This window comes from Mustela nigripes, chromosome 1 (assembly GCF_022355385.1).
Source record: "Mustela nigripes isolate SB6536 chromosome 1, MUSNIG.SB6536, whole genome shotgun sequence".
NCBI classification, from domain to species: Eukaryota; Metazoa; Chordata; class Mammalia; order Carnivora; family Mustelidae; genus Mustela; species Mustela nigripes.
The window spans coordinates 128,738,713-128,765,280 of record NC_081557.1 but is presented as its reverse complement, the minus strand read 5'-3'; the positions used below and the strand labels follow the sequence as shown (position 1 = coordinate 128,765,280).

General features: G+C 39.0%; 1 protein-coding gene across 7 annotated transcripts in view; it reads right to left on the bottom strand.

The window, feature by feature from the left end:
- Positions 1-24,649, bottom strand: part of DCLK2 (doublecortin like kinase 2) — a 149,073-nt gene extending 124,424 nt beyond the window's left edge. For 4 of the 7 annotated variants that reach the window (XM_059373539.1, XM_059373548.1, XM_059373558.1 and 1 more), the window contains exons 1-2: positions 24,019-24,641; positions 5,809-6,143 (exon numbers count right to left, since the gene is read on the bottom strand). In XM_059373539.1, the coding sequence (XP_059229522.1) occupies positions 5,809-6,143; positions 24,019-24,439 (756 nt within the window). In that variant the 5' untranslated portion in view covers positions 24,440-24,641. Of the gene's footprint in view, positions 1-5,808; positions 6,144-24,018 lie in introns of all 7 variants that reach the window. The other 3 variants (XR_009399182.1, XR_009399183.1, XM_059373575.1) reach the window with 1 other exon arrangement.
- Positions 24,650-26,568: the final 1,919 nt, after the last annotated feature.

The window sequence follows — 26,568 nt, the reverse complement described above, 5'->3', positions numbered from 1 at the left end:
TAGGACAACAAAGACTATAAACCATGACATGCTGACACACCTGTCTCAACCAGGTAAGAACTAGACAGACAGGCTAAGTGAACAGCTCTAAGTTTTGAAATAAAGTTTAGCATGTGGCCTAAATGGTAACAAAGTTAACATTCAAAGAAGAATTCCTTTTGGAATCACTTCACTTACTTGACACCACAATTTCTGAATCTTAACACTATTGACCCTTTGGGCCCCAAGAATTATGCTGTGTCTGTTCTGTGCACCAGAGGATGGACAGCAGCATTCCTGGCCTCTACCTACTACATGGTAGTAGGCTCTCCATCCCCAGTCATGGCATCAAAATAAAGACTCCACTGTATGAGGGACAGATGGTAACCACTTACTGCAGTGAGTACTGTGTAATGTAGAGAACTGTCAAGTCACTATGCTGTACACCTGAAATGAATATAATCTTGTATGTTAACTGTACTTCAATAATAAAATTTTTTTAAAAAAAGGAAAAGATTCCAGACACTGCTAAATGTCCCCTAGAGGTGAAATGGTACTCAGTTGAGAACCACTGCTCTACACTAAAGAAAACCCAAGACTTAACATGGATAAAACTCTAAAATTTCAACAACACAAGTTGAAGTGATTTATAAAGAGATAGAAAATGCATGAGTTAGTTGTTCTAATTAAGTCAGACCTTGTAAATGAATTCAATACAACCAGGAAGATGTGATCATCCATTTTGATGAAGAGAAGTTCAAGGGACATTGTTTTAACAACATAAATGCTACTGGCACAGGACACTTTAATTAGGGAAGCTCTCAAGTCCATAAAAGATAACCAAGGCCCCTTAAGACCCTAGGAGGTGTCAGGATGAGATCAGTGACTATTCATGATGAACTGCCTCTCTCTTCAGAGAACAGATCATTTTACAAGCCATAAAAAAAAAAAAATGATTTTACAAAACAAAATCAAAATGAACACGGCCCGTTTAAAGGTTTACGTTAATCTTAAACATAAGACAATTTTCTTATGCTATTTCAAAGCAAGAAACAAATGTTCTCATTATAACACATACCAATCAAAAATTCAGACTTCAAGTTTTAAATTGCAAGTCCAATGTTTTATCAGCATGGCAAGAACACTATAGCTTTTAAGGATACCTGGCCCTCTAAAAATATAACATCCAAAGTTGTGTCTAGCAAAAGTAAAAGCTACAATTTTTCCAAAGAAATATTTTGTTTGAAAGTTTGAAGAGATCTCTTTTCTTTGCACATGGGAAATAATGTTGTAAGCTCTATTAAACAGGAATAGTGGCAAAGTGATTCCTGCAACACTTTATTGCCACATGCTAAATTTCAAAGATTAACTCATAATATTTTACTCTTTACAACTGATCGGAATCAGTTTTTTGTTTTCCTTCTCAGTGTTTATTTTTTGCTTCTAAGCGGACATGAGAAAGTAGAAATCAGAACAGCAAATACTGGATTTCTGATGGCAACTATAATTGTGTTTCCTTCTGAAGTAGTTTAAAAAAAAAAACTTCCTCTACTTCTCTTTTTTAACTCAAAATTGAAAACATACTACAGAGTTGTTTTTCTTGATTTTTCCACTCAACATCTTCCCAGGTCTTCAAACATCCCCCAACTATAATTTTCAGTGGCCACTACTATATTCTATGGTAATATCATTTAGATGTTTTCTATATTAGGGATTTTAAGTTGTTTTCAATCTTTTGCTCTTATTGCTGAAATGAAAATTCTTATGCACAATTATGTTTGCATCTTAGATGATTTTGGATAAATTCCTAGAAGTTAGTTTACAAGTTCAAATAGTAAGAACATTTGGATAGTTGTACAAAACAAATTGCTTTCCAAAAAGATTAAGAAATTTATACGTCCATCTTTCTTTGAAAATGTCAATTCACTGCAGATCCAAAAATAATAAACATTTTTTTAAATCTGTCCATTTTAAACATCAAAAGCACCATCACATTGATTTCATTCATTTTTTTAGACATTGAACATTTTTTATACTTTGTATTTCCAATTCTATCTTTTCAAATTGTGTCATCTTTTATTCACCTTGGCATTACAGTGTTTTTTAAAAAATATTAAACTACTATAACTCAATATAAAAGACATAAGCCTTGCTTATGATACCCAGAAGTTTTTATTTTGTATGTTATCCAACCAACCTCTCCCCTTGTGATTTTGCACAATTTTTATGCTTAGAAAATCCTCTCCCATTTCAACCCAACTATTGATATATTTTCTTCTACTTCTTTTGTTTCATTTGACATCTATATTTTTAAAACACCTGGAATTTATTTTTGCTATAGTATGAGGAGGATGATTTAATATCTGGTAGTGTAAAAGCCCATTAATCATTATTTCCAAATTTTCTCCCTCTTTTTCCAGATTAGTTTTTGAAATCACTTAGGTATTCATTCTCCCAAAAATCTCATTTAGATTCTTATTGAAATTGCAATAAAACTATAAATAAAAATCAGGGAGAATATGTAGAAGAATGTTGAATGCTGGTGCTGTCAGGCGATTATCCCATACCTGCTATAGATAATAACTTCCCGTGTTGTATTTGTTTACGCCAATACATTGGCTTTTTGTTTCAGATAGTATTTCTTTGAAGTGTATTAGAGAATTCACCCTCAATTTGTTACTAAATCTTTAACTGAATGTCAGCTTTGTATTTTGTCAAATGCCTTTGTAACCTTTCTGGGATTCTGTATGCCATTATGCTTTACCCTCTAGATCCCATGTATAAACCGGTTTCTTAACAGTAAACCGTCCTTTAGTTCCTGTTCTTAACAGTACAGTCTTCTTCAACATGTGGATAATCTGAGGTTGCTTGTGCTTTAGTTAACATTTTTTTTAAAGACTTTTTTTTTTAAATTTATTTGACGATAGAGATTACAAGCAGGCAGAGAGGCAGGCAGAGAGAGAGAGGAGGAAGCAGGCTCCCCGCTGAGCAGAAAGCCTGATGTGGGGCTCAATCCCAGGACCCTGAGATCATGACCTGAGCCGATGGCAGAGGCTTTAACCCACTGAGCCACCCAGGCGCCCCTTTAGTTAACAATTTTATGTATTGATATTTCTAGTCCAGAATTTCTCTGAAGATAATTTTTTGGATAATTATTAAAATTTCAATGATTGCCCATTTCAATTAGATGTTCAACTTCTGTATTCACTTCCATTTTCCCTGAATAATATTCATTTAGAGATTTCCAAATCTGGGTCTCAATTTTTAAAATCTCACCTGAATTTACTGTTTATATGCCATTCAGGTTGTTGAATTTGGCATATTTATGATTTCTGTTTTCTTTTTGTTAGGTGTCTTAAATGTTTGTCTCTGTATTTACTGTCTTCCTGTGTCAACCCAGAATTAGTTGTTTGAATTACCAAATCTTTTAGTTTAATTCTATTTAAATACTTGCAGAACTAATCTTAAGGTGTTTTGTGTTATGTTGTGCTATTAACTCAATCTATAAAGTGTCTACTTCCATTCATACTGTGAACCTATCTTGGACAGGCTGCTATGAAGTGTTGTGCCTTCCAATCATCAAGGTAATTAATTAATCAGAAAAGTCATAAACTCATTATGATCTACTGGAATTTTTAGAACTTATTTTTAAAATTTTGTTAATGTTTCAGGAAACAACTGACTAACTAGATCTAGTGTTATGAAATTAGAAAAGTACTTTAACTGTGTTTTTCAGAAGGCGCTGCTCCAGTGTTTCTCAGCACTATATGAGCTAAACACTTCAGAATAAATTAAGTGTGTTATAGGGAAAAAACAAAATGGAATGAAGAAACAAACTGGATGCTGGAAACTATAAGGTCTAACACAATGTAAATACAATTTAACTTTATTGAAATTAGGAAAAAATATACCTCGGAAGTCTTTCTCTTTAGGAATAATCTGATTGTGGCAAAACTCTATATTCATGCATTCTTGAAATTTGCTCAATTTTTCTTCTTTAGCCATTAGATTTCCCAGTATATAGATTTCTTGGTATATATTTGGCTTGCCTTTTCCTGTGTAATTTTTGTATATTTTTTCAGAAACGCTGATTAATGGGGCACCTGGACAGCTCAGTTGGTGTCCGACTCTTGATTTCAACTCAGGTCATGATTTCAGGGTCATGGCATCGAGCCCTGCTTTGGCCTCTATGCTGCATGTGGAACCTGCTTCAGATTCTCTCTCCTCTCCCTCTGATCCTAGTCACCACACACACACACACACACACACCCCTCTCTCAAACAAAAAATAAACAACAAAAACAAACAAACTAAAAAGAAATGCTAATTGCCTCTCTTGTGCCCTATGAAATTATATGGACATTTTTATGAAAGAAAAGTACTTTTTTGAAAGGCATTTTCCATATTATATGTAGGTGGGGAGGAAAGGCTTTTCTAAAAATGTTAAATATCTTTAATTTTGACTCCTGTGATTTACCAAACCCATAATAACTCTACTAGTCAATAGGTGTTCTTATTCTTAAACAGAGAACATCTTTTGGATGTTAGTGAAATGTAGTCTTCTGAGGGGAAAATGTAAGTTGGAGAGGCTTCCCTCTGAAGTCTACATTTCACTAACATCCAAAAAATGAATAACGCAATTAAAACATGGGCAGAAGACATGACTAGACATTTTCCCAAAGAAGACAGAAACATGAAACATGAAAAGATGCTCAACATCAGTCATCATCAGGGAAATATAAATCAAAAGCACAATGAGGTATCATTTCATACCTTCAGAATGGTTAAAATAAAAAATGCAAGAAACAGCAAGTTTTGGTGAGGATGTGGTTTAAAAGGTGCTCTCTTGCACTGTTGGTGGGATTGCAAATTGGTGCAACCACTCTGGAAAACTACATGGAGGGTTTTTTTTTTTTCAAAAAGTTAAAAATAGAACTACCCTATGATCCAGCAATTGTACTAGGAGATATTTACCCAAAGGATACAAAAATGCTAATTCAAAGGAATACATATACTTGGATGTTTATAGCAGCATTGTCAACAAAAGCCAAATTATGGAAATAGCCCAAGTGTCCATTGACTGATGAATGGATAAAGAAAATGTGATGTGTGTGTGTATTATATAAGCATATATATTTATATAGATAAAAATACATATATAATAAAAATATTACTCAGTCATAAAAAAAAATAAAATCTTGCCATTTGGAACTACGTAGTTGAAGTAGAGTGCTTATGCCAGGCAAAATAAGTTGGTCAGCAAAAGACAAAATACCGTATGATTTCACTCATATACGGAATTTAAAAAACAAAACAGATAAGCAAAGGGAAATAAGAGAGAGGCAAACCAAGAAACAGACTCTTAACTACAGAGAACAAACTGATGGTTACCAGAGGGGAGGTGAGTTGGGGGATGGGTTAAATAGGTGATGTGGATTAAGGAAGGTACCTGCGATGAGCACCCAGTGTTAGATGGAAATGTAAGTGCTGAATCACTAGACTGTGACCTGAAACTAATATCACACTGTGTATTAGCTAACTGGAATTTAAATACAAAATTTTAAAAAAATAAGTTATTTACATTTCCCTTTCAGTGACCATAAGAAGTACAGATTTCTCTATATACACTTTTGAGGTATTTGGATAAAGACACAGGTGAGCCACTCACATTTTTCACGATACACGCTAATACAGACACACACACATCTCGCGTAGAAGTATTTGAATAATTTCTAGCAGACTATGAAATTCTTTGTCAAATACGTAACCACCATTATGCACGGGGAGTTCAACAGTGAGATGGAGGGCCGGGGGTTGGTAAACCTCCTACCTGCTTTCCGTCCAGTGTGCAGAGCCTCTTCACCACTCCCGAATCTAGTTTAATGGCTTCGGTGATGTCTGTCAACACCTGTTCAAAGGAATGAGCAGTCTTCTTATTTAGAAGGATCCGCACCGCTTTTCTAGGCTTCACTCCACTTCGAATCACAGTCACTAATTTGGGTTTGATGAAATCTTTACTTTCCTTCACTTCACTTTTCACTGAGGAGGGAGCAGCCAAGGCTCGTGTTGTCCCACCCTTGATGTTCACAGACCAGTTTGGATTAACATTTTTGGTGTAATCAACTTTACGAAATGGTTCATTTGATGCACACACGTAACTCTCACCTAAAAGGCAAAAAATCAGTTTAATTAGCGTGATTATCCCCATCACAGAAGCACTGTCTCTTAAGAACAAATGCTGGAGACCCATTAAGTGAACTCCTAAACGTAACAGGTGTACTGCAAGGGGAATTCACATGTTTTTCCTTTGGCATTCTGCCCATTCTCCCTTTCTATTTAAACATCTAGATTGGTTTTGAGAGAATAACACACATTACAGCTTGAAAAGCACTAGACACATGAAACAAGAGAGACTAGGGCTTTATTCTGATCAAATATGCCACCCTGGATAATTCCTCTGTACTTTGATTCTCAATATCATTGTCTGTAAATTGAAGCTGTTGAATCAGGTGAATTCTAGAGTACTCCCTAATTCCAAAATCTATTAATTAACTAAAAAAAAAACCATCTCGTTCTGGAAGAAATAATTGTATCACAAAATAACATATTCATATAAAGAAATGAAACTATTTTTCTCCTTACAACCACAAATTTCAGTCCCAATTGAAGAATGATACACACACCTCCTAAAATATATTTAGTCATAATATCCATTTACTTAATGAATGAATTACTGCAAAAATGAAGGAAGAGTTCTGACGGCTTGAAGAAATTTACCTCAGGCATTTTATTTCTTAATTAAAGAATGTGAATTTAAAATAATTAGCTCAAATAGACAAACTTCTCTATATCTACTTAAATGGTTAAAGGATGTTAAATAGTTTAAAATGAAGTGTCTGAGTGGCTTAGTCAGTTAAGCTACCAGCTCTTAATTTTGGCTCAGGTGGTGAACTCAGGGCAGCCCCACACTGGACTCTGTACTCAGCGGGGAGTCTGCTTCTCTCCTCCTCTCTCTCCCTGCTCCCTCTGCCCCTCCCCCCACTCACGCATGCAGGCAGGTGCTCTTTCTCCCTAAATAAACAAATAAATCTTTTTGAAAAACAAATAAAATGTGTTCAATATTCATGCAGACTTCTGCTTAATTTTTATTAAGTAAAACATAAAAACTGTACTATTTGTTGTATCGGTTTACCAACTCAGTGTTCATTAATTTTAAGTTCCAAAATTAGAGGTTGAAAAGTAGTAATTTTTAAAAGGCTGAAAATCATGATTCATAATTTTATGTTAAAAAATCACACTTTTCTTTCAGGTAACTCAGAAGTCACCTAATTCTTTTATCCTCACCTGTTTGGCATACAGGGCAAGAGGATTTTCTCTAAGATAGTTTCTAACTCAAAAAGAATCCAGTATTTTTTCACATATTCAGTGTAACAATCTCACTATTGATAGAATAATCACATGATACAAGTATTAAGGGCTGTTCATGCTTAAAACAAAAATAACCAAAATGGTGAAAGGCAATGCCTAAGAAAAACCCATTAATATAAATATAATATTTAACTATTATCAGGATGTTCTTAAAATCCTAATGAATAGATAACTTAAAGACTCCCAAAGGCACACAAACAATTCAATAAAAGATCAGGCATATAAGAAGGGTCTAAAAAGAGAGGTAATGCCTTCCGTTAAAGGTACTTAGGCCACTGTGTAAGAAAACTAGGGAACCAGCCACAAGCTCTTCTGCTGCTTCCCCACCAGTAATCAGAAAGCTGGCATAACCATCACCATTTAGTTAGAGATTTTCCATCTCTGTAGGTTTATCTAAATGACTTTTCACAGTGTAATCATCTGGGAAAATGGCATGTAATTTCAAACACACATATGAATTTAATAAAACAGAGCTATACATCACATGCGTGTATTTAAAAGCAAAAATAAACACAATTTTGCTTTAATTTTATAGAGAATACAAGTCTCACTTTGAAAAGCTCTAAATAAAATTTAATCGTATGTTCTGATTCAAAATATTAAGATGGAAGAAAGAAAAGGAAATTTCAGCAAGAGACAGTGATTTTTTTTCCCCCTAAGGGCAGGGAGAAGTCAGCTGGAGAAAAGCCTTTCCCAATATAAAGTGAAAACACAATGATAAAAAGAAACAAAGCAAGAGCAAATTTAGTATGTCAGATTTCTTTGATCAACTCTGCACAACTGACATATCAACAAGGCGAGATGCCTTTTAAATTCATCTGTATTTAGCCTCTTTATACAAGTTCAAGACATCAGAATGAAAATAGGTAAAGGAAGTCTGTCTTGTTTATATATGGTTACAGATACATTTTAATTTCCAATCCTTCTCTCCCCTCCTCCCTTCATACTGTTTCTATTAAAAATGTGTAGATCAGTTCTATAAAATGTAAAATTTGGAACCACAGATACCCATTTTGGCATACAACATTTCAGCAAAAAGGTTCAAGACACAGTTTTGAGGTCACACCTGTGTTTCCATATACTGGGCGCCTAAAACCCTATAGCAGAGACGTCATACCTTGAAGACCATCGCGGTCAAGATACCCAGGCTAGCTTCCCTTGTTATGTCCCCACCTTGATCAAACAATTACCTGAGGGTAATTCTGTCACTAACTAATTCTGTCTCCTGCCTATCAGGAGAGAACATGCTGACAAAAGAATTTAAGATTTTGGTTCCTTGGGCAATTATAGCTCTTGCTGTTAACCAAATAATAATTTATTATTGTTAGGTACTAGGCACCTGCAAGACTGATTACAAGCAATCAGCTTCTAATCCACCAGATTCTTCCTATGGTAGGGATTCTGGTTTGAGATTTGTTATCCCCCTGCCAACTTGTCACTTTTCCCTTCTTCATCATCCTGGTAGAAACACCACTTTCTAATGAAACTTACTCAGCTAGAAACCTAGGCATCACCCTTCATTCTTCTGGCTTCCCTACATACTACATTCTGACATCAAGTTCTACCCACCCACTTCCTACTTGGATCAATGCAAGAAGGTTGGCTTCTGTTCATTCCCCAATAACATAACAAACAGCAGTGCATTTTATGCTATTGACACAGCTGAAAAAGTGTACCCTCAAATAATGAGTTTTGACATCCTGATAAAATACTACATTCTGAAAGGATTTTTAAATTTTTTGTCAATACATAATAAAATTACACTGACCCAAAGAAGGAAAAGATAAGCATCTCATTTATAAATTAGAGCTAAATTAAGATATAAATAGATAAATGTGTGTGTGTGAACATGAATATATGAAAAATAAGCCTGTCTCTGAAGTCCAGAATTCATCTGACTTGAACAGCTAGAACTCATTATTATTATAAGCTGGTTGGTGTCCACAGTCATACCTGTGTTTTTCGCTGGGATATAATCTCAAATTATATCTGTATCAAATAAAGTCACTCAGAGACTATGGTAAGGTGACACCAAAACAAGTTCACTGTGCAACCCACAAAATACCAGACAACCTCCTGTCACACTCAGTGAATGACTGCTATGGCCTTACCAATTACAGCTTTTCCTCAATCTATTCTGTGTTCGCTCTAAGTTTAATGAGATACTCAGTCACAGAATAGTCCTTCCTTCTAACAACACCCAATACAGAGCAAGTCCTTGCTTCCCCAGATCCTCGGAAATTATCCAATCAAAGCCCATATTTTATGACAAGTCAAATACCTTCTTACTGAGATGCCCCCATGGTATTATACAACGTGCATTATCTTTGTTGCAGTGAATCATAAACTCAACATGTTCAACTATAGGTATCTTCTTGATGGTCTCTGGCTGAAGAGAACTGAGATACACACACACACATACATACATACTCATTCTCTTTCTCTCCCTCTTTCCGATAACAGTTCTTTGACCACATAGGGAAGTCATTTTGGAAATTATGATCATGTGAATACTAAATACAAAGAAAATTTGTTTTATATATGGAAAGAAGATGGATAAAAGCACAAGGTGGTTATAAAACTTAACTGTTTTCATCCACAACACAGAATAGAAAGTCTCTGAATTTCCTTTAAGACACTACAGTGACATGGATCTGGTTTCTTATCACTGATATTTGTTCAAAGACACTTTACTTTGTAGTTGGCAGACTGTCAAATTAAGTGCCTACCGTTGTGTAATACAACCTGCATATTAACCATTAATGTTCACCTTTACTCAACCCAAGACTCTGCCTCCTCTAAGAGGCAAGAGGATATTAAATGCTAGGAACTCTCCAACGTCTTGTCTCTGGAAGCCTTCATCCTCACAAATGTGTTCAGGCTGGGCCAATTTCTCCCACCTTGTCTCCCTTGGCAGTAATAGGGTAGCCACCTCCTACGGGATGTTGAGTACCACGTTTCCGTGTCCTCATACTGCAGTTTCAGGGACATTCTTCTCTCCTCCATTTAACTAGGCAGCCCTCTCTACAAGATTAGATACACATACTTCCCACCTTAAACACACACAAATCCTCCCCCTCTTCATTCCTCATCCCACTCTACCTAATGTGCTTTTGGCTTCCATTCACTGCTGAATTAAAAAAAAAAAAAACCAAAAAACAAAAAACATAAAACTCTCCTCATCTGTTTTTTTCCCCACTTCTTATTTGCTCTTAAGCTACTGTGGCATCACTTTTGCTCTCTGCATTCCCCTGGTTGGAACACCCTGATCCCTGAGCATGTCTTTCCTAACTGCCAAATGCAAAGCACATCTTCCAAATTCACTGGGTGTCTTCTGAGGGCACTGGACACTAGGCATGATTCTCTTCTGCAAATCCTTTTTCCCTTAGCTTCCACAGTCTAATTTCTTTTGCTTTATACCTCTTACTTCTCTTGATCTGCTGTTTAGAGTCCTCTTCTCCCATTCATCTACTTCATCCTCCTTATACTCTCTATGGGCAAGAGCATCCACTCCATGGCTTCAAACACCACCTATATCCTAAGGACATTTCCAGCCTAGTCCTTTCTCTTGAATTCAAGCCACTTACTGAACACCTCTACTAGATTATCTATGGGTATTTCACATGCTACTGTCTAAAACTAACTTCATTCCCCATTACGGCCATCTTGACCTCAAACTCTCCTCTTCCTGAATTCCTCAACTTACTGAATGAAATCACCACCTATATAGTCACCCACGCAAAAATCAAGACTCCTGCGTCTCTTCTCCCTTTCCCACATTCTACAGAATTGACAAAACTCTTGAGCTTGGTCTACGTACCTCTGGAATCTATCCTCTTTGACTCTGCCTTCTTTTATTTCTCCTTGGATTAAAGTAGTTAAGTTCTCTGTGGGGCCTCACCCCCTCATCCCCCACATAGCTGTCACAGCAAATTTTTTAAAATGTGGAGCTGATGTCTTTTGCCTGCTTCACTGCCTTTAGAATAAAAACCAAACTCCTCAGCACATCACACACTTCCACCCTCATCTCCCACCACATTCCCATAGGTTCTTAAGTTAGTGTCATAGCAGTATATTTGCAATTTCTTTCTAAACTCATCATACCCTCTTATTTTCATTACTTCTTATATGTCTAAAATAACCTTCTTTCTCTTCTCATCTTGTCCCTTTTTAACTGACCAGTCAAGATTAATCACTCTTGGCAAAGAGGTAAGGCAATAGGAATTTTCAAACATTGCTAAAGGGATTTTAAATAGGTTCAATCACCTAGAAAAGCATTATCTAGTACTACATTTACAACATACACATCATATTACCCAACAATCCACCCCAGGAAAATATGCTGGAAAAACTCATGCACATAGACACTAGTGTGTATATGCAGAAGCAGGGCTCAACAGCCAAAGAGGAAACATCAATCCACATGTCCCAACAACAGGAGAACAGACACAGAGACTGTGGGGTTGTCTTATGTACAACTATACAGTATTGAAAATGAACAAGCAAGAACCATTAGCAACAATCTGGATGAATTTTACCAACAATGGTAGGAAAAGATGACAAAAGAATACATGTAGTAGGGTCCAATTTCTCTAGAGTCCAAAACAGAAAAAATTACACCATATCAATCAGGGATGCCTTCATTGGTGGTAAAAAGAGAGATAAAAGCAGGAGTCAGGCCTCTGTTATCTTGGGCAGAATTGGAACTAGGAAGGGATACAGGGAGATCTTCTCAGATTCTGGCAATATTCTGTTTCTTGACATGGCTGGTGTTCAAAACAACTCATTGGGCCATACATAGTTTTGAATCTTCATAATTTTAAAATAAAATTTAAAAAATTACATTCTTATAAAGTGTCTTTTTCTGAGCTTACAAAGTATCAATAGCTCATAATCATTTATTCTTTCTTTCTCTCTTCCAATGGTTCTTGGTGGAGAATTTTTTTTAATCAGCTGATTTTGCTGTAAAAGTACAGATGCTCAGACCTTACCACAGTTCAACTGAATCACTAGAATCACCAGATGGTGGGACCAGAATATGTAGGTAAGGGTTTTTAATTTCACAGGTGACTCTGGAAACAACTTCTCACTACAAACCACTGCCTGCACTGGAAACTCTTTGAAAAAAAACTCTATCTTTTTCATACTCCCCACATCTACCACAATACCTGGTATGTAACAGGTACTCAAAACATGTTTGTCAATGTAATGACAAAAATGCGAACTTAGAAATCTCATGGTTTGGATTTGCATTACTTCTAGGTAAAACATTTGCACAGTACACTGTTGATACAGAATGACCCTAGAAGGCTCAGGGTCAGGCTCCTGAAAGATGTCATGCATGGCTGGAGATATTCTTAGATCATGCCAGCCCACCAAAATGCAACCTAAGGCATCTATGGAAATAAGCAGGATGTGAAGGCTGCCTACTTCTACTAAAGGTTTTAATTCATTTCAGACCATCAAGCATCAAGAGTCCAGGGCACATGCTTACTTATTTATTTTTTAAAAGTCAAGTATAATTAACATACAGTGTTGTATTAGTTTCAAGTGTATAGGGTACTTTTCAGTTCAATAAATGTAATGTGTCTTTCAATCAATGGAATATGTATGCATGTACTTACATATAAAATATATATGTTTTTAATATACATGAATGTTTTTAATAGCTAAATCACAGTAATTTGTCAACATTTAAATATCAATTTACTGTTAGAAATTACAGATAGTTACATGTAACCATATGTAGTTGGAAATTCAAATACAGTGTGTTTGGCTAGCCTACTTTTTATCAGTTCCTATAAAGTATCTCATCCACTTCTGTTAAAATATTTACATTAACTGCCTAACCCCAGTGATTAGTTTGTAATTACAAACTATTTTTACATCCATGGCAGGAGATGAATTATACAAAATGTGGACATTGAGACTATGACATCACTTGGAGTGGAAACAAGCATTGAACTTTATGACACACGTCTAAAGTGCAAGGCTCTTCAAGCTTAGAGAAAAGACCCCTCCCACACATGCAGACTTAAATATAACATAAAAATGGAAAGACAAAGACAAAAGAAAGATTGCCTGACACTACAGATCTAATGCTAACAATAATCTTAGAAAACTTAATTCTTTCCTAACTTCTAAAACAGAGGAAAAAATTGCTTCCAAAGACATATAATCAAGGAAAATAAATCTGGGTATGCTGCATCTACAAAATGGTTTGATATCCTTCATCAAGCAGAGCATTTGTGAGGCTGTCCTACTGGGTGGATTAAAATGTGCTTATCTCCATCTAAAACACATGAGAGATGAGTTCCCACGCCCATCTGGCTAAGAAAAATACAGGATGAGGAAAAGAAAGACTGATTTATTATTCTTTTGTGGCAAACAACTTAATCTTTTTTTTTTTTTTTTTTTTTTTTCACCCAGACTGCACAGAACCAAGAATTTAAACTAACTGGGGATCAGCAGAGTTAACCAAAGTGCACTGCTCTGGCCTTGAAGCCTATCCTACTCTGCGCGTCTTTGCTGTGTCACCGGACCATTGCTGTTGCATTCACAAAATGAATGTAATGGCCTTCGCTGAGGGGCAAGGGTGAGGACACAAAACAAGATTTCATCTCGAAGACCAATGCTCTTTTAATACCTCTGAAGGCAACTGGCTGAACCAAGTCATGTCCCCAAGTCTCATCCAGCAGTATAGTCTTTGACACATTCCATTGAGAAAGGGGTACAAAAATGACTTTGAACATCTGAAAATCTATGAAGAAACATGGCCAGAAATCCATGTTTCAGTGTTGAAATTTCAGAAAAGTTTAACTGAAGACCAAAAAAATTAAGTAAAAGTAGAAACAAAAATCTTACTCATGAACCAAAAAGCTTTATAAAGCTTACCAGCTGAAAAAGAAATTGCATCTCCTCTCCTGGTAGGATGGAACCCACAAACCATATCCAGTATCTGCTTTTTGTTCCTCACCCCTAGGACAAGCATATTCCATAATTTACAAGAGTTCACTCTGACAATTTTAATACTGTGCTTATTTTAATGATACAACTTAAAATGTTTATATCATCCTATTCTGGAATATGTGAACGACTGCTTATAAATCAAATAAAGCCAGACCACTTGGTGTCCAGCTTCAACTCCTTTGGTACCAAAGGGTGTAACTTTGCTGGGAGTTAGTGAGGAAAAAGAGAAGCGAACTTAATCTCTGTAAAAGATGTGTTCACAGTAGGTTAAGACCAGAGGACGTAATTTTACCTATAGGAGTGGAGCTTTATTAACAATCCAAAACTGACTCCTGACATGGCATTCTGAAATACATCACACTGAACTCAGGATTCAGTGCCATGATCATATTTGGGAACAACTTAGTTTGAGCAACTAGTATCTGCAGCTTTATACTGCTGTTTTTTATATTTTCATTGATTATGTGGTTTTGTTGATATTTACATTATCAGTTTGTTTAGGTTGTGTTGGTGTATAAGACCTCTAGTATAAGAATATACTTTTATATCAGTGATTCTACATATTTAAGTGATAATGTAATTAAAATAATTAAGGATATACTGAACTTCTACAAGTTAGTTGTTAGATTTTTTGCATTGTTTTTCATGTTTAAGTGGCCTAAATATTGCAAAAGTTTAGAAACACTGCAATCTTACAGATGTTAAGGAAGAGAGAAAACTTCAAACAAAATGTGCCCATCTAATATTTCTATCTTTTTTTTTTTGGAGGGGGCAGGGGCAGAGGGAGAGGAAAAGAGAATCTTAAGCAGGTTCCATGCCCAGTGCAAAGCTCAACATAGGACTCGATCTATCATGACCCTGCTATCATGACCTGAGTCGAAATGAAGAGTCAGACGTACAACCAACTGAGCCACCAAGACACCAAGACATCCCCCATCTAATATTTCTAAAGCAACTGAGGCATAATGGATCAAGGGTCAGTCCTTCAACTGGCTCATCACCTAAGCAGAGGTAAAACTTTCCTTAACAGAGTTACTCCAACTTCTGGAGACCCTTCCTTAATACCTTCTTCCTTCACCCCCAATTCTCACTGTGAGTCTGAGAAGACTTGGCCCCAGTTTTAAGCAAGTGATTGATAATGAAGATGGCTCAAAAAGATTCAATGCCAGGGGGTACCTGGGTGGCTCAGTCAATTAAGCATCTGACTCTTGATTTTGGCTCAGGTCACAATCTCAGGGTCTTAAAATGAAGCCCTATGACAGGCTCCATGCCCCGCAGAGAGTCGGCTAGAAAGTCTCTCCCTCCTCCTCTGCCCTTCCTCACCCTCTCCCCACATGTTGTCTCTCAAATAAATAAGTATTTACCAAAAAAAAAAAAAAAAAAAAGATTCAATGTAAGTGATGAAAGATTCAGACGCCAAACGTTTGCCCAAAAAAGAGGTGATGTTAAAAAAAAAAAAAAAAAAAAGAGGTGATGTTAGCAGAATGGGAAGGAAGGGGAAATAGTAAACTATGACCACTGTCTTCAAATGTCTGAAGAGCTGCCGTGTAAAAGTCAGATAAGCCTTTTGTAGCTCCAAATGGTGGCTCTCGAACATAGCAGGGAGGTTTTAAGGACAGAAATTTTGGGTTAAGATGCTGAGGACCACCACCATTTATCAAAGAGCCACTGCATGCTAGGACTCCACTAAGTGTTTTATACACATTATAGGGTTCATGCAAAGCCTTCCATCTATTGGCCTGGATCACTAAACTACTGAGATGGGTTCACATCAGGCTATTTTTCAAGTTCTTTCTCTCTCAGAGGTTTGATGAACATGAGTATAAACTGTAGTAAAATTCCTTTTCTTCTTTTCTTGATTCTGTGCCAATGGGGCAAAATACTGTTAAGTAAGAAGACCAGGATGATGAACAAATGTATTGGGGAAGAGAGCATCATCATTGCCTGGAGGAAATAATTATAATTATTATTTAAAACTTAAAGTAACCTAAAATTTGTAAAACATACAGAGTGAAGGAAGAGATAAATTAGTGAAGATATTTTAAAGGTGTTATTATGAAGGGCACCTGGGTGGTGTAGTCAGTTAAGAGTCCAACTCTTGATTTCAGCTCAGGTCTTGATCTCCTAGTCGTGGGATCCAGACCCACATCAGGCTCTGCACTCAGCACGGAGTCTGCTTCTATCCCCCTCTCCCTTCCTCTGCCCTTCCCCCTGTGCTCTCTCTCTTTCCCCCCTCTAAAATAATGAATCTTTAAAACTTTCATTGTGATAGATTTTGGTTGCAAATTACAGTTTAATCAATGTATAAACAATAAATAACATAGCAGGTCATAACTGGAGATTATTTTAGTCACTTTGAGAGGTTGGCAAAGGTTGTCGTGTAATCAAAATTACTTAAATTGATCTCACAGCCAATTTTTTCCTATTCCTTCAGTCTACAAAGTAGTGCCTTCTGACAAATTACAGTATGCTTAGTCTACTGCCTTATTCTTCCTCTGCAAATCTAGCCAACTGTCCAGTCTTAACTAAGAAAGGTTTTTTAAGACATCTATATCCACCTATTCCCACATATTAAAAAAAAAATCTAAAAATGACACAGGAGTAAAATAAATCATTGCGCTAGAGGTATTTATTGCATGGGACAAAGAAATGAATAAAACAATTGTAGTCCCAGCCCACAAAAGGTTTACGATTTTCCCTTTCCTGAGAATGTTTTATGGAGAGGAACCTCCTACAAGTATTTGAGGGTTCTAAGAATTCTATCTAAACCTGGCCACCTTTTTTTTTTTTTTTCCAGATTTTATTTTTAAGTAACCTCTATACCCAATGTGGGGCTCACAACCTCAAGACCAAGAGTCATGTGCTTTACCAACTAAGCCAACCAGGCATCCCTAAACCTGGGTGACTCCTAAAAAGGGCCATAAAACATGACAGCCAAGATCATTTCTCTTTCCTACTCTCAGAAGCATTTCCTAAGATAACTGAACTTTAAAGGGGAAAAGGTCTTAGCAATTACCATCTTTCATTTACAAATGAGGAAACCAAGGTCAAGGCAACTATACAGAACTATGCACAGACCTTATTTTGCAGTTGTACAAGATAATGCATTTTATTTCAGAACCCATACATGAAATATCCTAAAGCACAAATACTGTAAGCAAAGGGAAATGTTATTATTTTGATCTCAGGCCTTGGCTCCAACATCTGTTCCTCTGGAAAGCTTTGTTCATCATACTGCCCCACCTCCCTACCATTTCATTCACAGCACCTGAGCTAGAACCAGTTTGTGTATGCTCATGTTCACGACCCCTCTCCCTCTAGAATGTGAGAATCTTGAGGAAAGAAACTTTCCCCTGGAACAGCACTTGGAACAAAAACAAACAGACCTTCAATCAGCAGCTATCGGAGATCAGTATCCGTAAGGTCTGGGAAGAGACTTCATAGAAGCAATATTGGAAGTGGGTCTTGAAGAACCTAGGAGTCTGCCAGAGAAGGCTTGCACACCTGAGATTCAATGTTAAACTGCCACTGGATCACTAAACTACTGAGATGGGTTCACATCAGGCTATTTTTCAAGTTCTTTCTCTCTCAGAGGTTTGATGAACATGAGTATAAACTGTAGTAAAATTCCTTTTCTTCTTTTCTTGATTCTGTGCCAATGGGGCAAAATACTGTTAAGTAAGAAGACCAGGATGATGGTATACCTTTAATGTATACTGCTTTAACTTCTATGTGCAAACAGCTTTTCACCCATGGGGTTTATGTTTCTTTCCTCACCATAACACATTTCAAAGAAATCATTTTCTATCATTATCATAAAAATCTATCTTTCGGTGATGGGGGGAGGGACTCTACCCTAAGTTGGGTTCTTATTGAGACTCATTTTTACTTAGAACTCTCTCAGTAACTATATTTTGGCTTAACACCTTCAAAGAAGTTGATCTAGGGGTACCTGGGTGGCTCAGTTGTGAAGCATCTGCCTTCAGTCCAGGTCACAGTCTCAGGGTCCTAGAATGGAGCCCGTCATCAGGCTCTCTGCTCAGTGGGGAATCTGCTTCTCCCTCTCTGCACATGTTCTCCCTCTCTCTCTCTTTCTCAAATAAATAAATAAAATCTTGAAAGGAAAAAAAAAATAATAATAAGATGATGACCTAACCAAACAGATTCAATAAACTAGGCTTACTAGGAGAACCTTGGAAATGTCAAGTGCTTGATAAAATCTTGATAAAAATCTTGATAAAATCTTGAAAGGAAAAGAAGAAGAAGAAGAAGATGATGACCTAACTAAACAGATTCAATAAACTAGGCTTACTAGGAGAACCTTGGAAATGTCAAGTGCTTTTTTGTTGTTGTTGTTGTTGTTGCTATCATAGAAAATGATGAATTAAGCAGAAATTTTATTTCCAAGCTCAAAGATTTTTACAAACACAAAATATCCTTTTAAAAGTGTTCCAAATTAAATCAAAGGCACATCATCAAAATAAAACACTTGTGACATGAAGAATTTATGTAGGTTGTAGTATTTTCACATGATTTTGTTTTTACTCATTTGTAATGTTCGAAAGAACACATTTTTTTAAAGACATGAAATAATGTAGTTTTTTTTTGTTTTGTTTTAAGTATAACTACAACTATAAAGTAGAGGAACTTAAGAAAACAAAGACCAAATCTGCTTCATACACTGGATGGGGCAATCTAATACAAAATACAACAGGAATCTTTCCAAACGAGTTTGCTAAGAAACAGCTCCTATGTTTAGTGTTACCAATGAAAGAATCTTCTCATTTAGAAAAATTAAGACAGCATTTGATTAACAAAGCCTACTCTTCCCCCAGTTTTATACTTGCTTGTCTTCATTTAGAAACTGTAAATTCAGGAGAAAAGATCAAGTTTTATTATGGTATAAAAATCTTAGGAACAACAAATTACAAATATTCAATTTTTTTAACAAACAAAAATGTTTGCCTTCCCAAAATGTAAACGTCCAGTAAATAAAACAAACAATATTCCAGGAATAGAAACACCAGTCATTCGCTTATGAAAGAGGTGTATTTGGTGGTAACATTTTCGTTTGTCTTAAATATAAAAGTACTTTACCAAAAGAGTCTGGCCATTATTATCTAGTCTTCCCCCTCACCCAGTTTCCTTATCTGAGTAGAAACTCATCAATTTCTATAAAATTTTGGCTAAAGGAAAGGTCTGAAATATCTAAGAGTCATTTGGCTGGAGAAAAGTGTTTTCTTGAGACTTGGAGGCAGCCTTATTTTTCTTAAATTCTAATTAATCAAGCCAATTTTCAAGTTAACTTAATGGAATGATGGAATATCACTTACCAAAATAATCAAAATTCTCTTAGAAGGCAAAAAATCCGATGTTTGTTGTTGACAGGGGAGTAAAAGATCAAAATAACATAAAACAACATTTTACTTTGGAATGAGAGAGGCAGAGGCAGGTAGCTATTAATATTTTGACTCCTGGCAAATACTTCCTCAGAACCTTACACCTATTCCCTGCTTGGTGCCAGGACATTTACAACCTTGTCAATTTTCTGGAAGACAGGGTCTGGGTAGGGAAAGGTAGCCTAAGCCATCATACATTCAGTATACTAACCGCTTAGTGGAAAGATATATGCTTTCATTCTACAAAGGATCTTAGAGAGGTAATCTGCCAACCTTTCATTTAAGAGGAAAAGACCCTAAAGCTCAGAGAACAAAGGTAATTTTTTTCTCAAATCCAGTCAGTAGAACCTAGGTAGCCTGACTTGATCAGGCAGTGTTCCTACTATCCATAGGCATGTCTCTGCAGGACATCAAAATTTTATAAATATAGCCAATGTTCAGAAAGGGAGAACACTCATGAAACAAATACTAAGACCAGAGGGACATCGGTATGGCTCAGTCTGAAGAGCATGTGATTCCTGATCTCAGGATGGTGAATCCCAGCCCCATGTTGGGTATAGAGGTTAAATAAATAAACTTGAACAAATAGCTAAGGAATTCTGACTTTTAGCCCCTGACATGAGAACTTAAGAAAAAAAATCATCAGAACATCCTCAGTTGTCTATAAGAGATGCTCTTATAGCTGGTTCATGGTTTTAAGCAGTTAAAACTGATTTTCCTAATACTGACTCACAGCCCTCCTCAAAGAAGGTCCCCAACAAGTTTTAAAGAATAAACAGTATTGGAGGCGCCCGGGTGGCTCAGTGGGTTAAAGCCTCTGCCTTCGGCTCAGGTCATGATCCCAGAGTCCTGGGATCGAGCCCCACATCCTGCTCTCTGCTTGGCAGGGAGCCTGCTTCCTCCTCTCTCTCTGCCTGCCTCTCTGCCTACTTGTGATCTCTGTCTGTCAAATTAAAAAAAAAAAAAAAAAAGAATAAACAGTATTACAGGAATGCCCAGCACCAACTCAGTGAAGTTAATCCAACAAGGGGAGGTAAACCAAAAGGCTGAAGATACCTGGTGGTTTAGTGAAGTAGAGGAGGAGTGCCAGCCAACACCTGAGCACTGTTTTTAGTCTCCAGAGACTTTCAAGGTCAAAGGCAAAAGAAAAAATCTGGGCCATGCAAATTTCTTTTGTCATCTGAGTTCAATGGGATTGGGGCTCTGAATGAGTGTTCATGCCCAGCTGTCTTGAGTCATCACTTTCTATTCTTCACTAAAAACATTTTAGAAAAACACTTTGGGAAAACAGTATCTCCTAAACTAAAAATTTCATGGGATGGAAGAGGCAAAGAAGAGAACAGAACATAATGTTGTAAAAAAATACTATCAGAGAATCCTTATTAAAAATTAATTAAAATGGCTGGGGCACCTGGCTGGCTCAGTTGGAAGAGCAAGTGACTCTAAATCTTGGGGTCATGAGTTTGAGCCCCACAATGGGTATAAAGATTACTAAAATAATAATTATAAAATAAAAAATGGAGTTTTAAAAATGAACTAAGATGAATTAGTCAATTTTGACCATATGGGCAACACCCATATGACTTGCACCCATTTTTACTGGTACAAATAATAACTTTGCAGGTAGATTAGTTCTTCTAAATGATAAATCAGAACATTTGAACATACACTTTTAACTGAAAATTGAAACTATTTAAATTCTCAAGTGATGAATATTAAGCATTGATGGCTCTTTCTTTTCTTGAAAACTGCCTTGCAATAGGGTATTCCACTCATTTTGTTGGAACTCCAAGACCTAGACAAAGATCCATTGTCAGAGAGAATGTCACTATGACAAAAGAAGGGCACAAATTTTCTTCTTTTGCAGTAATTTTATTAAATACTGCTTGAAACAAGCAGGCAATTGGCTAGATTAGGGAAATATTTCTGTTGTGCAAATATTTGTGTTATGCCATTATTTATCATATGGTAGTATAACTTGGACTTTATACACACTTGCAGTTCCCCATCCTTCAAAAATCAGTGAATAAATAACTGGAAGGAAATTTGTCAACTTTCAATTTACAGCTGAAACTATATGGGTTTGACAACTAGACTCAGTGAACCATGCAACACCTGGTCAATGACAAACTCAATGTAAATATGTGCTGTTATTAATTAATATGCATAATGGTCATCTTGACCCCCCATAAAGATATTCATCTTTGGAGTATATTAATTTATGTAGCAAATACACTGTTAAAATTATTTGAGAGAAGGATATTAAAACTTTTGTTCCTCTTCAGACCACATGATGCACAGGATTTCAAAGAAATGGGAGTCATGAGTACTCAAGTAATAGGTATCACCTTGATTTCTCCACAGGGCTGTCAATCTAGCTTGGGTCAGTCCAAAAATGTTATTCCGTTTTGAAATATCTAGGCAAATGTTGCTTTAAAGTATTTAATATGATAAAGAAGGCAAAAGAGTCCTTTTAACAATGTATCATTTTATTTATACTTCTCTGGCTGTCATCACCTCCTGAGGAAGCCTTTAAAACCAAAACACACAGTGACCAAGAGAATGTGTGAGGTCAAGAATACACACACATAGACTGAAGAGACCATTTCATTTAGGCTAGGTCCTCATCTAACCAAGACAGAGATAAACCTCTGGTAACAATGACTAAGTAGAGAAACTCCACCACTCTCAGGACTCCTCAGTATGGCTATTTCAATTTATTAGAGGTGAACTGGAGATGAAAGGGCATATACTCAGATACTGTGTAACAAGGCATGTTGCTCATTTCCTCATGTGTAAAATGGGCATAAAGCCTTCAAACTATAATACAAGAATATGATGAGATAATATAAGGAAAATTGTTGGTTGGGGCACCTGGGTGGCTCAGTTGGTTGAGCCTCCAACTCTTGGTTTCGGCTTGAGTCATGACCTCGTAACGGTGGGATCAAGCCCTACCTTGGACTCCTGCCTCAGCGAGGAGTCTGCTTGAGGATTTCTCTCCCTCTGCCTCTCCACTGCCCCCTCCACTTTCTCTCCCTCTCTCAAACGAACAAACAAAAAACAAATAAACCTTAAAAAGAAAAGAAAAATAGTTGGCTCCAAGTTCAGTTCCTTTCCCTGTCACACCAATATTGCTATGACTACATGGATTGAGCCATTTGCATTAAGAAAGATGCATGAGAGCAAACTGTCTTTAAAAATGCAGTCAGCATATACTTGGGTTCTGTCTCATCTTTATAGGTGCTGTTTGATCTGGAAATGAGTTCTTAACTACCAGTAATGCCTTTTCACCCTGAAAGGAAAGAAGAATAAATACAGTATTGCAGGAATTCAAGGATGACACAACATACAGCCAAGCAGTCCCTTTGAGAAAAGCATGATTGACACTCTAGGATTACTCATTTATAATAGGCCCCAACAACTCATTCCAACATCCTCTATCATCCTAACTAGCTACTTTCAACAGAGGAGGAGGCAGGAGAGAATGACCTGGGTTCACCTCATTACCAACCAAATGTGGAAAACCCTTCAGCACAGTGATTCTCAATCTTGGCTGCGCTTGGCTCTACATCAAATCACCTGGGGAGCTTTTAAAGCTCCAACTGCCCAGCTCACACCCCACATATCTGAATATCTGGGGGTAGGACACAGGCACCCATAATTTTTTAAAGTCCCCAGTGATCCAAGGTGCAGTCAAGGTTGAGAACCACTTTCTGGGATCATGCCTCCTGACCTCATATAACTTCTGCTGAAAGCCAACCTAAAGCATTTCACAACCACAACTTCGGAGTACAGCAGGTCCAACAGGGTTCTGAATGCTGGAACATCCCTGATGCTTGTATTGAGGTCCACACAGAGGGCTGAAGAAAAAGCTTGTTAGCAAGAGGGTTACCCAGAGCCTCACCCGAGAGCCACCTTTTCCAACAGTTTGCACTAAAAACAAAACCCCCAAGTTTACCAGTCTTAAGAGAGGTCACCAGAGCCTGCTAGGATTTTTTTTTTTTTTTTTCGTTTTTAAAGACAAATCTCTTGGAAAAGAGAGTATCTGGGGGAGCGCACCCCCTCCCCACACACACACGGAGAGCCTATAGAAAATCAGACAGAACCATACAATTCCCATGGCTGCCTAGAAAGCACCCGGTAAACTCCCCTCCGCGCAGCGCAAGCAGGCGCGCGCCAGCCTGTGGCACTGCACCTGCTGTCGCGCTGGGCCGCACCTGCCGCGCCCGACCCTCTCCTCCTACCTTCCAGCAGCTCGTCCAGGCTGGTGACCTTCCGACTGCCGTCGATGGTGTAGATGGTGCGGACACCCTGGGGCAGGTTCACGTTGTCCGACAAGGAGCGAGTGAGCTCTATGAGCAGCGCGTCGAAGGACCGGAAGCGGTCGCTGGAGATGGCAAACGCCAGGCCCTTGAAGTAGCGGTCCCCATTCCGGTAGAAGCGCGCCTTCTTGGCCTTCTTCTCTGAGCTCAGAGCCTGCAGGGTCCGCGTGCGGTAGAAGCTGCAGTGGGCACTGTGCGCCGGGCTAGGGATGAGCCCGTTCCCCTTGGGGCCCGAGCTGCTGCTGCCTCCCGAGGAGCTGGGCGCCCCTCTCCGCGACCCTGGTCGCGGCCTTTTGTCCCGTTCCTCAAAGTGCTCCAGCTCAATACTCCTGGTGCTGGCCATCGCGGCAGCTCTGAAGGCTCCCCCACAAAAAACGTCCCAGCCGAAGCCTCCGGGTAGCCTAGTGTCAATGAGAGAGCCAGCTCAGGGACGTCTGACCGTGGGGGCCTCAGAGCGCCGGGACACCTGGCTGTGGCATCTCGCCCTCTGCTCGCAGGTGGGGCAGCTGAGCCGCCGAGGAGACGAATGGCCCGCGCCCCCCCCCCCCCTACAAGTGGCCGCAGCGTCGAGCTGCCCAGCTCATTGTCCAGCGCGGCTCGCTCGGTCCCTCCCGCGGGGAGCCCCACGCCCCCCACCCCACCCCGGGCGCCTTCTCCGGCCAGCCACGCCTCACAACTCCCGCCTGGGAGCCGGCCAGGAGCCGCAAAGTTGGGCCGCCGGAGGTTCGCCCCGGGCCCGCGGGCGCACACAAAGCTCGGGCGCCCGCCGCGGCTCGCGTCCGCCGGCGGCTCCCGGGAGGCTGAGGGGAAGGAAGGAAGAGGAGGGGGAGGAGCTGGGAGCGTGGGAGAGGCGCCGCGGGCCCGCAGGGGCGTCGCGCCCGGCCCCGGCCCGCCCACGAGCCCTGCCGGAGGCCGGGGATGCGGCGCCTCCGCCTAGCTTGCCCGCAGGCCCGGCCTCGGGGGCGGCGCGCGCGGACTCGGGCTGAGAGGACAGTGCGGGGGCCCCTTCCTCCCACAGAGCCCGGCCCTAGCGGGAAATAATGCAGCCCGCCTCCCCGGCTGCCGGCCGGCCCAGCCCACCCGCGAGCATCCGCGCCCGACTCCGCGGCCGGCCCGGCCCGCTGGCGGGGCTGGAGGTGGTGGTGGTGGTGGTGGTGGTGGTGCGGGGGTTCCTGCCCCGCAAGGGCTGCCAAAGCCCGGGAGGGAAGGGGTGCGCGAGGAGGAGGGGGCCGCACGGGTCAGCGCGGAGGCTCTGCGGCGGCAGAGGACCGACTCCTCCTGGGTCCTAGGCAGCCCCGCCCGCCTGACAGCTACCAGCCCGCGCCGCGCGCTAATGGGCGCAGCCGCGGCACGCGCGCTTCTGCTTGGGAAACGTAAACGCGCAGGCCAAAAAAACTACAAAGGAAGGAGATTCAAGGGCAGAGATCACATCCCTAACTAGCCTCCAGAGGAGGAACCGAGGCCAGCCTAGGGCAGCAATTCGAAATATGACATAGGGTTAGGGCACAAAATTTTATATTTTCAAAAAAGAAAAATTTGAAGCTTTATTTTAGGACCTTCGATAAAACAGTTTCCATTGCAGACTCGCTAACATGGGATGTTGAGTAACTTTGAATGAATAAACGCTCAGAAGTTTTTGGATTTTGAGGGATTTATTTAATCAACAAATATTTATTAAGAGCAAGCCATGTGCCAGGCGTTGTTTCCATCACTGCTAATGCATTAGTAAAGGAAACAAATATCTCCCCTCCCCCACTCACAGTTAAGTGGTATTTAATGTTGTCAATGTGAGCTTCTTAAGTAATAGTTCTAACATTTGTAAGCACCCATCATACTGGAAGTCTTAATTTCATAGTGTCAACAATAAAAACATATTTCCTAAAGGCTTTGAGAAACATTAGTTATTTCCATTTGCTATCAGGGAAAGATGAAACTAAAAGATGTTTGTCCTAATCTAACAGGTGGGTAAGCGGCCTTGAAGCCTTATTTATTAAGCACCTGGTTCTTTGAATGGCGCCAATCTACCTGGAAGGTAGGAAGGTATGGATACTTTTCTTGGAATGAACTGAGTCCATGGCAATGCTCCAGAAGAATCCTGTTCAGTGTACCATTGTAGTCCCAGGGCAATCTCAGGGACACACCTGGACATAGCTGACTTCTAGAACCAGGCCTGGAGCAGTCCGGGAATTCAGCTGATCTGAGGTTACAGTGTAGTTTTCAAGGGGAAAAATTCTAAAATATTATTAGGTCATGACCATGATAGACTTCAATCCAGAATAATTAAATCAGAATATCTAGAGACAGATTTCTCCAACAGTATTCCCCCCCCTTTCTTTATTTTTCTTTTAAAGATTTATTTATTTATTTGAGAGAGAGAGAAAGTGCGCGCGCATGCGTTCGAGAGAGAGCGAGAGCATGTGAGCAGGGAGAGGGGCAGAGGGATTGGGAGAGAGAATCCCAAGGGACTCCCTG